At 46.2% G+C, this 13,982-nt stretch overlaps 1 protein-coding gene across 2 annotated transcripts in view; it reads left to right on the top strand.

Annotated features, from left to right (window-relative positions):
* Positions 1-13,982, top strand: part of DDX1 (DEAD-box helicase 1) — a 53,209-nt gene that overhangs the window by 27,083 nt on the left and 12,144 nt on the right. For both annotated transcript variants that reach the window (XM_038745315.1, XM_038745324.1), the window contains exons 9-16: positions 2,325-2,401; positions 3,226-3,298; positions 3,382-3,458; positions 5,960-6,074; positions 6,585-6,723; positions 7,474-7,534; positions 10,270-10,368; positions 11,578-11,667. In XM_038745315.1, the coding sequence (XP_038601243.1) occupies positions 2,325-2,401; positions 3,226-3,298; positions 3,382-3,458; positions 5,960-6,074; positions 6,585-6,723; positions 7,474-7,534; positions 10,270-10,368; positions 11,578-11,667 (731 nt within the window). The remainder of the gene's footprint in view (positions 1-2,324; positions 2,402-3,225; positions 3,299-3,381; positions 3,459-5,959; positions 6,075-6,584; positions 6,724-7,473; positions 7,535-10,269; positions 10,369-11,577; positions 11,668-13,982) is intronic.

Here is a 13,982-nt window from a genome sequence, read left to right as displayed (position 1 = left end):
TCATTCCTTCATTCAGTCGTATTTATTGAGCTCTTACTGGGTGCAGAGCACTGTTCTAAGCGCTTGGGAAGTCCAAGTCGGCAACATCTAGAGACGGTCCCCACCCAAAAATGGGCTCGCGGTCTAGAAGCGGGAGACGGACAACAAAACAAAACATGTGGACGGGTGTCAAATCACCAGAATAAATGGAAGTAAAGCTAGATGCACATCATGAACAAAAAGAATTGTAAATATGTACAGGTAAATCAATCAAAGCTAGATGCACATCATGAACAAAAGAAATAGAATTGTAAATATGTACAGGTAAATCAATCAATCAATCGTATTTATTGAGCACTTACTGTGTGCAGAGCAGTGTACTAAGCACATAGGAAGTACAAGTTGGCAACATATAGAGACAGTCCCTACCCAACAGTGGGCTCACAGTCTAAAAAATAAGGTAAAATAAGGGCTCACAGGTAAAATAAATAGAGTAATAAATCTGTACAAACCTGTGTTATCAAGTTCCCACCCTTCTGCTTCTCCTCTGGTGCACAACCATTACTGCTTGCAGTTAAGTGGTAGAAAAAAATCAATCTTATTTCTTCCTCAAAAACCGGTGGGGCAGTTACATGAGCAAATGCAATACAACCGTCGATAGGTGTATTCGGAAATGTCAAAGCCCTGCACTTACTCTTTCCCTTCCGCCTTTAGATCGCAAACTCCGCAAGCGGGGTTAGCCTCGTTTTACCGATCAAGCCTAGTTCGGTGCTAAGTACAGAGTAGATAATAAATGTTAGTTGACGGGCATTCCACTACTTGGAGGTGTAAGTCCGTTTACGGATATCGGGAGAGTTGTACTTCCCAAGCGCTTAGTACAGTGCTCTGCACACAATAAATACGATTGAATGAATGAATGAATTTATACAGGTGCTGTGGGGAGGGGAAGGAGGAGAGGAAAAAGGGAGCTCAGTGTCTTGCTCTGTGAGTTTCAGCAAGTCACTCAACTTCTCTGGGCCTCCGCCTCTGCGAGCGGGGCTGATGTTCCTCTCTGATGGGAGTGTGGGACACGGGATCGGGTCCGATCTGATTCTCCCCGTTAACACACTTAATCGCATAAATAAATAAAATAATAGCTCCAGATGCACAGGACGGGAGTGGCAGTAGCGGCGGATGTAGCCCGAGCATTGGCACCTTCCCTGGCAGCTGCCGTTCCGTTATTTTGGCTCTAGCCAAATTCACGGTCTGAAAAATAAGGTGAAATAAGGGCTCACGGGTAAAATAAATAGAGTAATAAATCTGTCCAAACCTGTGTTATCAAGTTCCCGCCCTTCTGCTTCTCTTCTGGTACACAACCATTACTGCTTACAGTTAAGTTGTAGAAAAAAAATCAATCAATTCCTGGTGGGAATTCCTCTAAAGCGTGGAGGGGGTGTGAAGGGTGTCGGGCAGGGAGGAAGGAGCAGTTAAGGTGGGAGATAGGTGTGGGTTGCGGGTGGATCCTTCAGGTTAATTCTCGGTGGAAAGGGCCCGGGCTTTGGAGCCGGAGGTCGTGGGTTCAAATCCCGGCCTCGCCAGTTGTCAGCTGGGTGGCTTTGGGACTTCTCTGGGCCTCAGTTCCCTCATCTGGAAAATGGGGATGAAGACTGTGAGCCCCCCGTGGGACAACCTGATCACCTTGTAACCTCCCCAGCACTTTGGACTGTGAGCCCACTGTTGGGTAGGGACTGTCTCTGTATGTTGCCAACTTGTACTTCCCAAGTGCTTAGTACAGTGCTCTGCACACAGTAAGCGCTCAGTAAATACGATTGATGATGATGTTGCCACTTTGTACTTCCCAAGCGCTTAGTACAGTGCTCTGCACACAGTAAGCGCTCAATAAATACGATTGATTGATTAGAGCAGTGCTTTGCACATAGTAAGTGCACATAGTAAGTATTATTATTATTATTATTATTATTAAAAAAGGTTGAAAAACCTCTGAGCCTACACCACTGGCTTCCTTCTTCCAGCAGAAGGAGAGGAAAGAAACTAGCCACCTGAAAGTAGTACTTGTACTTCCCAATCAATCAATCGTAGTTATTGAGCGCTTACTGTGTGCAGAGCACTGTACTAAGCGCTTGGGAAGTACAAGTTGGCAACATATAGAGACGGTCCCTACCCAACAGTGGGCTCACAGTCTTAAAGACCTGCCAAGCGCTTAGTACAGTGCTCTGCACACAGTAAGTGCTCAATAAATATGATTGATTGATAGTAGCCATACGTCTGGCAGTTGGTAAGCCAAGCTCAAGGGCGGACTAACAGACTTGATATGCAGTAGATGAAAATGGCATGTTTCCCTGTAGGTACCGACAAGTTTGGATTTGGCTTCGGGGGAACTGGAAAGAAATCGCACAATAAGCAGTTTGATAATTATGGAGAGGTAAGGCTTCAGTAATTCACAGGATTGTAGCACTAGGTTCGGCTAACTCATTCTCTTAGCGCTTAATTTATTAACTGATGGAGATCGCAAACATTTTCTCTTCCTAGCAAATTGCAATCAGTAGAAGAAAACTTGATTTTTAGGCTAAGCATTCCCCAAATGTCCAATTATTTCTATTTTGTCCCTTCCAAAAGAATACGTTTTCCACCTACGTACACTTTAATGCAGTTCTTTTTGTTATTTGTATGATCTATGCTCCTTTCGTCCGATTTCTGACCTCATGTCATTTTCACTCATCTAATTCATTCATTCAGTCGTATTCGTTGAGCGCTTACCGTGTGCAGAGCACTGTACTAAGCGCTTGGGAAGTAGAATCTAATGGCTATTAATCCTTAATGGAGTCCAGTTTTTAGCGTTCTTTTCAAGATCGTTAATACAGCAGAGTCTTTACAGCCTATGATACAACTGTATCTTGAGATGTCTGCTTCCGAGTCCAGTAGTCTTGCAGTAAGCAGCGTGGCTCAGGGGAAAGAGCCCGGGCTTTGGAGTCAGAGGTCACGGGTTCAAATCCTGCCTCCGCCAACTGTCAGCTGTGTGACTTTGGGCAAGTCACTTCACTTCTCTGAGCCTCAGTTCCCTCATCTGTAAAAGGGGGATGAAGACTGTGAGCCCCCCGTGGGACAACCTGATCCCCTTGTAACCTCCCCAGCGCTTAGAACAGCACATAGTAAGCGCTTAATAAATGCCATTATTATTATTAAGTTAGAGACCGCTTTTACTTTAGCAACCGCTCCGTGATGATCGTACCTACTCTTTGCATCTAGGAATTCACAATGCATGACACGATTGGATGCTACCTAGATGTCGACAAAGGACAGGTTAAGTTCTCTAAAAATGGTAAGCTATTTGGGACTTTGAGGGAGGCAGGAGAAGAAATCTAGCTACAATTTACATTTGCACACTTTCATTTTTTTCTCAAGGAAAAGACCTTGGCCTGGCGTTTGAAATACCACCGCATATGAAGAACCAAGCCATCTTTGCCGCCTGTGTTTTGAAGGTAATAACAAATAAAAGTAAGCTTTTGTGCTCTAGGAGTGATGTTAGACTGTGAGCCCACTGTTGGGTAGGGACCGTCTCTGTATGTTGCCAACTTGTACTTTCCAAGCGCTTAGTACAGTGCTCTGCACACAGTAAGCGCTCAATAAATACGATTGATTGATTAGACTGGATCACAGCTCTGCTGTTTGGCACCATTTTGGCCAAAAACAGGTCGTGGCCGTTAGAGAAGACTGAAACAGCGCAGCGGGTGCGCTTTGCCGTGTGCCGAACCCCGCTTGTCTACTTTGTCGCATTTCGGGTCCCGGTAAGCGCTGAGGTCGATGCGAAGTAATCTGGTCTTGTGCGGTCCCCTTCCCTCATGAGGGTCACAGGCAAGTGGGGAGGGAGAATGGGTATTAAATCCTCATTTTGCAGCAGGGAAAACTGGCATTGACTTCCCCAAAGCCCCGGAGCAGGAAAGTAGTGGAACCAGATTTCCAGACTCTTGTGCCAGTGGTCTTTCCACTTGATAATACTGCTTCTCTGCTTGATCAGAGCTAGCCGATCCGGCAGTTGGAGGATGTAAGGTGGGTAGAACAGGAAAGACCTCCTGGAAGAAATTCATTCAGTCATATTTATTGAGCACTTACTGTGTGCAGAGCACTGTACTAAGCACTTGGAAAGTACAATTCAGCATCAAATAGAAACAATCCCTACCCGATAATGGGCTTCATAGTCTAGAAGTGGAGAGACAGACAAGGAAACAAAAATAGGCATCAGTAGTGTCAATATAAATAAATAGAAATATATATACACATTAATACAATAATATAATAATAAATATGTACATACGCACACAAGTGCTGTGGGACGGGGAGGGGGGTAGAGCAGAGGGAAGGAGTTGGGGCAGTGAGGAGGGGAGGAGGAGCAGAGGGAAAGGGGGGCTTAGGGAAGGCCTCCTGGAGGAAGTGAGCTTTCCGTAGGGATTTAAAGGGAGGGAAGTGTGCTAGTTTGGCAGATGTGAGGAGGGAGGGCATTCCAGGCCAGAGGTAGTACGTGGGCCGGGAGTTGACGGCGGGACAGGTGAGAACGAGGCCCAGTGAGGAGGTTAGTGGCAGAGGAGTGGAGGGTGCGGGCTGGGCTGGAGAAGGAGAGAAGGGAGGTGAGGTAGGAGGGGACGAGGTGATGGAGAGCTTTGAAGCCAATAGTGAGGAGTTTCTGCTTGGTACGAAGGTTGATAGGCAAACACTGGAGATTTTGAGGAGGGGGGTGACGTGCCCAGAGCGTTTCTGCGGAAAGATAATCCGGGCAGCAGAGTGAAGTATAGACTGAAATAGGGAGAGATCAGAAAGGAAGCTGATGCAGTAATCCAGTCGGGATCGGATGAGAGATTGTACCAGTAAGGTAGCGGTTTGGATGGAGAGGAGAGGGCGGATTTTGGCGATGTTGTGAAGATGAGACCAGCAGGTTTTGGTGATGGATTGGATGTGTGGGGTGAATGATAGAGCGGAGTCAAGGATGACACCAAGGTTGCGGGCTTGTGAGACGGGAAGGATGGTAGTGCCGTCCACAGTGACGGGAAAGTCAGGGAGAGGGCAGGGTTTGGGAGGGAAGGTAAGGAGCTCGGTCTTGGACATGTTGAGTTTTAGGTGGCGGATGGACATCCAGATGGAGATGTCCTGAAGGCAGGAGGAGGTACGAGCCTGAAGGGACGGAGAAGGAACAGGGGAGGAGATGTAGATTTGGATATCGTCCACGTAGAGATGATAGTTGAAGCCGTGGGAGCGAATAAGTTCACCAGGGGAGTGAGTGTAGATGGAGAACAGAAGGGGACCGAGAACTGACCCTTGAGGAACCCCTACAGTTAAGGGATGGGAGGGGGAGGAGGAGCCCACGAAGGAGACTGAGAATGAACGGCCAGAGAGATAAGAGGAGAACCAGGAGGTAGGACGGATTCAGTGAAGCCGAGCTTGGATAACGTGTTGAGGAGAAGGGGACGGTCGACAGTGTCAAAGGCAGCTGAGAGGTCGAGGAGGGTTAGGATAGAGTAGGAGCCAATGGATCTGTGAGGAAGTATGATTTCTGAAGGGCTTTAGGCTCCATCCCCCCCGTCTTACCTCCTTCCCTTCCCCACAGCACCTGTATATATGTATATATGTTTGTACATATTTATTACTCTATTTATTTATTTTTATTACTTGTACATATCTATTCTATTTATTTTATTTTGTTAATATGTTTGGTTTTGTTCTCTGTCTCCCCCTTCTATACTGTGAGCCCACTGTTGGGTAGGGACCATCTCTATATGTTGCCAACTTGTACTTCCCAAGCGCTTAGTACAGTGCTCTGCACACAGTAAGCACTCATTAAATGCGATTGATTAATTGATTGATTTAGAGATGGGGAAAGCTGTGAAGGTTTGATGAATGGTGTGATTTTCTACCCATTTTTTCATTGCACACAGTGGAATTTACCATGAAACAGGACTACTAACTCTCTTCTTTCCCTTGAATTTCCCAGAATGCTGAACTAAAGTTTAACTTTGGTGAAGAAGAGTTCAAATTTCCACCTAAAGATGGTTATGTCGGTCTTTCCAAGGCTCCAGAGGGTCACGTTGTAAAATCCCAGCATTCAGGTAAGTACGCATGGGAGGATTGATGGTTCAAGCATCGGCTAGCTGTGGAAAGCAGAAAAATCCGCCATTAAGGAATAAATTGGCGTAGTGAGGGATCGCTTTTGCGTATTGACTCATCATTTTTAAATAAAGTCATCCTTAATGATGGGGGGGATTTTTTGGCTTTTATTTTAAGAACATCTGGCTTAAAGTTTAAACTTTAGGTTCTAGGCCCGTCTGGCTTTATTGCCTACCAAGTTTGAAACCATTTTATATATGCTGATGAATAAATATATTTGTAGATTTAAGGAAGGAGTAGAGATTTGATTAAACTTGGCTCAAAATACCGATAACCCAGAGGCACAGTTTAGGACTAACAGTTTTAAAAATAACTTGAGGGAAATTATTTTTCGTAGTCTTGCCTACTCATCTGAATTATGGTAAGCTGTGAATCTGGTAGCTTTGGGATGTTTTTACGTTCAAAATAATTTAGATAATGGATTAAATGCATCTGACTTTTTCCTCCCCTAGGGAGTGCACAGGTGGCTCAAACAAAATTTCTTCCCAACGCTCCTAAAGCTCTCATCATTGAACCTTCTAGAGAGTTGGCGGAACAAACCCTGAACAACGTTAAACAGTTTAAGAAATATGTCGATAATCCCAAATTAAGGTAATTCCCCTTAAGTAGTTAAATGATCTTTAGGCCCAGTCATTTCCAATCCGGTTATAATAATAATATTGGCATTTATTAAGCGCTTACTATGTGCAAAGCACTGTTCTAAGTGCTGGGGAGGTTACAAGGTGATCAGGTTGTCCCTCGTGGGGCTCACAGATTTAATCACCATTTTCCAGATGAGGGAACTGAGACACAGAGAAGTGAAGTGACTTGCCCAAAGTCACACAGCTGACAATTGGCGGAGTCAGGATTTGAACCCATGACCTCTGACTCCAAAGCCCGGGCTCTTTCCTACTGAGCCACGCTGCTTCTCTTATCTTTATCTTATCTTTGTTATCTTTGTGTCTACCCCCAGTGTGTTGCACAGCATTGGGTGCGCCCTAAGAACATCATTATCAGAATATTTCCCTTTGTATACTGCAGTAAATCAGGAAGGTCTGTATCGTACATTCTGCACTATGAGAATATACGTAATTTATGCGTCTGGAAATATCTGCTCTCAAAACGGTTGTCCCTCACTGGGCATATCCGTTTTTCTGCTCTGAAAAATTCCTCAAATGTGCCGTGAATGCCGAAGCACCAAACGAGAAAGATCCTGGAGTAGACCCCAGGGATCGTGTCTCAGAGGCCTAATTTAGTTCCCCGAGCCACATTTTCCGTGATGCGAACGTCAGAGCATCGGGAAATAGAAGCGCCTTGGACATTCCCGCTCTACTAAATACATCACGCTCATGTTTGTTTCAGGGAGCTTTTGATCATCGGGGGTGTTGCCGCAAGGGATCAGCTTTCTGTTCTGGAGCATGGGGTAAGTTTTTCCACGTGAGATTTCTCTTTCTAAAGCGAAATAACCCGTTATGCTTCCGTAACTGCAACTGCCTTGGAATTCTTATTGTTCAGCTGTCCGGTCTCAACTGTCCGCCTCTCAACGGACTGGGGGATTGGGGGAAATACTAGAAAGGTTTCCACATAAGTGTTGATGAGATCTTGGGAAGCAGTGTGGCTCGGTGGAAAGAGCGGGGTTGGGAGTCAGAGGACATGGGTTCTGATCCCGGCTCTGCCACTTGTCTGCCTGTGTGACCTTGGCTAAGCCCCTGAACTTCTCTGTGCCTCAGTTACCTCATCTGTAAAATGGGGATTAAGACTGAGACAACCTGATAATGCCAGCTGTGTGACTTCGGGCAAGTCACTTCTCTGTGCCCGTTCCCTCATCTGTAAAATGGGGATTGACTGTGAGCCCCCCGTGGGACAACCCGATCGCCTTGTAACCTCCCCAGCGCTTAGAACAGTGCTGGGCACATAGTAAGCGCTTAATAAATGCTATCATTATTCTTATTAATATGGGCATCTAGAAGAAATGCTTAGGCCCCCAAAGCTGAGTCTCAGTGAAACTTCCCTTGTGTAGGTTTCTGGTATAGTGCAGACTCTCCTCCTGCCTCCCCACCTGCCCCTTCAAAGCCAACTTTCCTCGTTCGCGCAGTAGTAGCGTTACTAGCAGCATTATTAATTACGACTGCAGAGGTGAGAAGGAAGAGGGGGAGGTAGTGATGGTTGATCTGTGCCCTCTACTCATCTGTAGCTCCGACTGAGGGTTTGTAGTAATAGAAGTGATGCTATTAAGTGCTTACTTTGTACAGAGCACTTTTGCTAAGCACTGGAAAAAAATAGGTAGGAATTCGATATGGTCACCGACACTCAGGGGACTCACCATCTGAAATTAAAAAGGGGGAGAGGGCACTGGTGACAGACACAGGAGGGGCGATGAAACAAAGCACTAAACGTAAGACAGAAACAGAGGTCAGTAGGGTGCTGTGGCCAAAGGAGCCGAATTTCTGGCTCCTCGTGGCTTGGAGTCCTCGGTTGCGGCCGTGGCCACGGTGACCACTCCAGCAGCAGCAGGCTTCCCGAGGTTTTCCGGAGGCCACGGCTGATGCGGTTGACGTGACCCCCGCGGTCGGTTTTCTGGCCAGGGTGGTTGCAGGGCAGTTGGGATGGAAGCTCCCTGGTGATTCATTCATTCATTCAATCATTTATTGAGCGCCTACTGCGTGCAGAGCACTGTACCAAGCGCTGGGGAAGTACAAGTCGGCAGCATAGAGAGACGGTCCCTACCCAACAGCGGGCTCACGGTCTAGAAGGGGGAGATGCGGAGGATCCCGGGGAGGTAGCACGGTGGTCCTCTGGACACAGGGATGCTGAGGATACCGGATATTGCGTCGGGAAATTGGCAGCAAGGGTGGATTTCCACAGCTGTGTTGGGGGACCGGCCCGGGATGCGATCTGCAACCGCTTCGGTCCACGGGGCAGCGGTACGTGGGACACGTTGGGACGACAGCGACCTCCCGGTGGACGGTACTTCAGTCACTCCAGGGCTTTTGTGTGGATGCAGACAGCAGCGTAGTCTCCGGACCTGCCCATTCCCAACAGTACACCTTTCCACCTCCCTCCTGTGTGACCTCCTTGTGTCTCAGTTCCCTCAACTGCAAAATGCGGATTCCGTATCTGTTCTCCCTCCTACTTAGACTTTGAACCCTATATAGGACCTGATTATTTTGTCCCTACCCCAGCACTCAGTACAGTGCGTGGCACATAGTAAATACCTTGATTTTTCCTCTGCACCAAGCTCCTTGTAGGCACGTCTCCCCCTTCTAGCCTGTGAGCCCGTTGTTGGGAAGGGACCGCCTCTATATGTTGCCGACTTGTACTTCCCAAGCGCTTAGTACAGCGCTCTGCACACAGTAAGCGCTCAATAAATACGATTGAATGAATGAATGAACTCTTTTATACGATACTCTCCCATGCTCTTAGCACAGTGCTGGGCCCACGGTAAGCACTAAGTACATTTAATTGATTGGTTGTTTTCGTAAGGATGTCACAAATATGGCGATGCTTGCCATGTATCTCATGTCGTGGTTATGGCTGACTATGTTTTCCCTCATCATCATCAATCGTATTTATTGAGCGCTTACTATGTGCAGAGCACTGTACTAAGCGCTTGGGAAGTACAGATTGGCAACATATGCTCAGCTCTGGGCAACCCTCCTTTCAAATGTGACGGTGAATATGAGGGGATGGATTAAAAAAAACCTACTTACTGGATTGTTAGTGGTCTGTATGCTTGAAGCCATGGCCTCAGATTTGCAGTTTTCTTGCTGTTTTCAAAGCCTACGTGACTCCGTCATCGTCCGAATCATCTGGGGTGCGGATCTGGAAAAAGGAAAGGGTGCGATGCGGATCTGAGACGTGCAATGGAAGAGGAGGAGTGTTTCAAAATCTTTATGTACTATGTAGTCTGGAGGGTGTTAGCAGGGTTAAAATTGATAGGCTAATTTGATCATTTAAATCTTATGATATTGAAAATCAGTTTAATCTTACGCCAGCTGAAATGTTTTCTCATCTCCTTACTTGCTACCACTTATCTTTTCTTTACCCAATTAGCTGGTTTTATTCAAGAAAACTCAGTATTTGCCTACGAACTGCTTTGGAAATCCCCTTTCGTATTGGAGGTTTAAAACCCTGTCTCTCTCCCCCCTTGTTTCGCAGGTGGATATCGTTGTTGGAACTCCCGGACGGTTAGATGATTTGGTGTCAACCGGAAAACTTAATTTGTCTCAAGTTAGATTCTTGGTCCTGGATGAAGCAGTGAGTAGAAAAATATGCATCGTAACCACGGGTATTGTTACTGTTCATGGGATAACTTCAGTAGAAGTCCTGGAAAATTTTAGAGAATAGAAGATCGCAACCTTCGAGACCTAGCAGTGTATATATTTTGGATTACAGAGGTCGTAGATATGATCGGAATTGCTTGTATATTAATAATTTGAAGGCATGATGCAAAGTTGTAAATGTTGCCTTTCGAGAGTTCTTTCTGTGCTAAAAATGCAGATAAACTTCTGCAGGTGAGGCAGGCGCGGGGGCTTGTAGAGCCAGGAGCGGGAGGATGAGGGAGAGGGCCCGTGTCGTGAAGCCACCGAGGCTGGATGTCACCTCGCTTGCAGAAACATCTGGAGTGGGACGGGAGGAAAGAGGAGGCAGAGGATGCTCGCTGAGGATACTTGTTCCCGCTAGACGACCTATATTTCAGTTGTGCCTCTGCACGGGTTTTTAACCAGTTTTTCGGTGTTTGTCTTGACGTACTGCTGCACGGATCATCTTCCTGCTGAATTGTACTCCCCAAGCGCTTAGCACAGCGCTCTGCACGCAGTAAGCGCTCAACAAATACAACTGAATCAATGAACGAACGAACTACTGTGGAGTCGTCCGAGTGCTACTGTTTCAGATTGGACATTTTTGTTTCATTGTTCATTCAGTCGTATTGAGCGCTTACTGTGTGCAGAGCACCGTACTAAGCGCTTGGGAAGTACAAGTTGGCAACAGATAGAGACGGTCCCTACCCAACGACGGGCTCACAGTCTAGAAGGGGGAGACAGACAACAAAACCAAACAGGTGGACAGGTGACAAGTCGTCAGAACAAATAGAATTAAAGCTAAGTGCACATCATTAACAAAATAAGTAGGATAGTAAATATGTACAAGGAAAATAGAGGAATAAATCCGTACAAACGTATATACAGGTGCTGTAGAAGGAGAGAAGGGAGGTGAGGTAGGAGGGGGCGAGGTGATGGAGAGTCTCGTATCGGGGGAAAAAGCCACGGACCTTCATTTCAGTCACTTCCAGGAATTTAAACCCACGCCGAAACGTGATTCCTTGAAGTTGCGGGTTCGTTATATAGACGATCTGGACGAATCTGAGTAGAGTGTTTGAAGTGTCCTGCGTTGCCTACATTTTTTCATCTCCCGATTGACCGTCGAAGTGAAATCTTGTTTTGCCTTTCCCTTCTTCCCATTTAGGATGGACTTCTTTCCCAAGGCTACTCTGACTTTATAAACAGGATGCACGGTCAGATTCCTCAGATAACTTCCGATGGGAAGAGACTCCAGGTATAAAGCCTAATTTGTTTCATAATCAATGCATTCTGTGTTTAAACCTGATTATATTTAGGCATTGTCAGCATTCTGTTATAGCCTCTCCACCTAACTGGGTTAGGACAACTCGTCATACGTATAAAGCAGCGTGGCTCATTGGAAGAGCCCGGGCTTTGGAGTCAGAGGTCAGGGGTTCAAATCCCGGCTCCGCCGATTGTCAGCTGTGTGACTTTGGGCAAGTCACTTAACTTCTCTGGGCCTCAGTGACCTCATCTGTAAAATGGGGATTAAGACTGTGAGCCAACCTGATCACCTTGTATCCCCCCAGCGCTTAGAACAGTGCTTTGCACATAGTAAGCACTTAACAAATGCCATCATTATTATTATTATCATTATTATATAAAGAACATTGAAAGCTGCTTTTAGAATTAAGGAATCTATCAGCAATATTTTTTGAGCACTTACTGTTTACAGAGCATTGAACTCAAGCATTTGGGCGGGTCCAGTAGATTAGGTTGACACGATTTCCCTCCAGGAGTTTACAGTCTAGTGCGAGACGGGGACGTTGAAATAAATTACAGGTCGAAGGGAAGCAACGGAAAAGAGGGATATGTATTTAAGTGTTGCAGGGGCTTCTGGAGGGACATCGGAGAGCTTAGGGAGTACAGGTGATGGGGGAAGAGAGGGAAAATCAGTTGGAAATGAGAGATTAGTCAGGGAAGGAGAAAAAAATTTTTTCGCAGGTCTTTGAGGATGGGCAGAGTGCTGGTCTGTTGGATATGGAGGGGAAGGGAGTTCCAGGCCAGAGGGTGGTCGTGGGCAAGGGGTCGGCGGTGAGTTAGACAAGATTGAAGGTCAGCGAGTCGGTTGGTGGTAGAGGAATGAAGTGAAAGGAATACATTTTGTTGAGAGGGGAGAGAGACGAGGTAGGAAGGAGAGAGCCGACTGAATTTCTCCAAGCCGAAGGGGAGGAGTTTCGTCTTGATGAAGCTACGGATGGGCAACCGTTGTAGGTTTTGAGGAGTTGGGAGATGTGTAGAATTATTATTATTATCATCATCATTATTATTATTATTATTATTATTATCATTATTATTATTATTATTATTAGAATGATGCAGGCAGCAGAGTGAAATGACGGACTGGAGAAGGGAAGAACTGAAGTTAGGGAAGTCAGCGAGGAGTTCGACGCAGCAGGCGAGATGGGAGATGCTAAAGGCTCGAGAAGCAGCGTGTCTCAGTGGAAAGAGCCCGGGCTTGGGAGTCAGAGGTTGTGGGTTCTAATCCCACCTCTTCCACTTGTCAGCTGGGTGACTTTGGGCAAGTCACTTAACATCTCTGGGCCTCAGTTCCCTCATTTGTAAATGGGGGTTAAGACTGCGAGCCCCACGTGGGACAACCCGGTTACTTCGTATCCCCTGAGCGCTTAGAACAGTGCTTTGCATATAGTAAGCGCTTTACAAAGACCATTATTATTATAGAGGAAGGGGGCGTGGATTCTAGAGATGCTGCAAAGATAGAATGAGCGGGATTAGGTTACTGACTGACTGAGAAGCAGCGTGGCTCAGTGGAAAGAGCACGGGCTTTGGAGTCAGTTCATGGGTTTGAATCCCGGATCCGCCACGTCTGCTGTGTGACCGTGGGCAAGTCACTTAACTTCTCTGAGCCTCAGTTACCTCATCTGTAAAATGAGGATTAAGACTATGAGCCCGACGTGGGACAACCTGATCACTTTATATCCCCCCCAGCGCTTAGAACAGTGCTTTGCACATAGTAAGTGCTTAACAAATGCCATCATTATTATTATTATGTGCGGGTCGAAGGAGAGAGACGAATCAAGGTTAATGCCAAGTTTGTGGACTTGGGAGGTAGAGAGTGGTGCTTTTATCTGCAGTAGTGGGGAGAGGACAGTGTTTGGGTGGGTGGAAAGATGAGGAGTTGTGTTTGGGTATGTTTCATTTGAGGTGTCGGCAGGACATCCAAATAGAGTTGTCCTGAAGGCAGGAGGAAATGCAAGACCGCAGAGATGGCGAGGCTGGAAACAGAAATGCTGTGTTCTCTCTGCATCTTTATATTTTAAGGGTGGTATCGGAGCTTCTGCACAGGGAATGTCATGGCTTCTCTCAGTTTGCTTAAATGACAGTGTGACTTGTTGGAAACTACAGCGTTTAGTTCAGACTTTAGGATTGGTCATCGTTTAATAAATATTCCCAATGGGCCAGATACTTGAATGGCTAAAAATAAACTCTAATTAGATTTTGCCCCTTCCTACTTTCTTTCTTTCCCCTCTCATTCATTCATTCATTCAGTTGTATTTATTGAGCGCTTAC

The sequence above is a fragment of the Tachyglossus aculeatus genome, chromosome 1, assembly GCF_015852505.1.
Source record: "Tachyglossus aculeatus isolate mTacAcu1 chromosome 1, mTacAcu1.pri, whole genome shotgun sequence".
NCBI lineage: Eukaryota > Metazoa > Chordata > Mammalia > Monotremata > Tachyglossidae > Tachyglossus > Tachyglossus aculeatus.
This window is presented reverse-complemented; position numbering and strand designations above follow the sequence as displayed.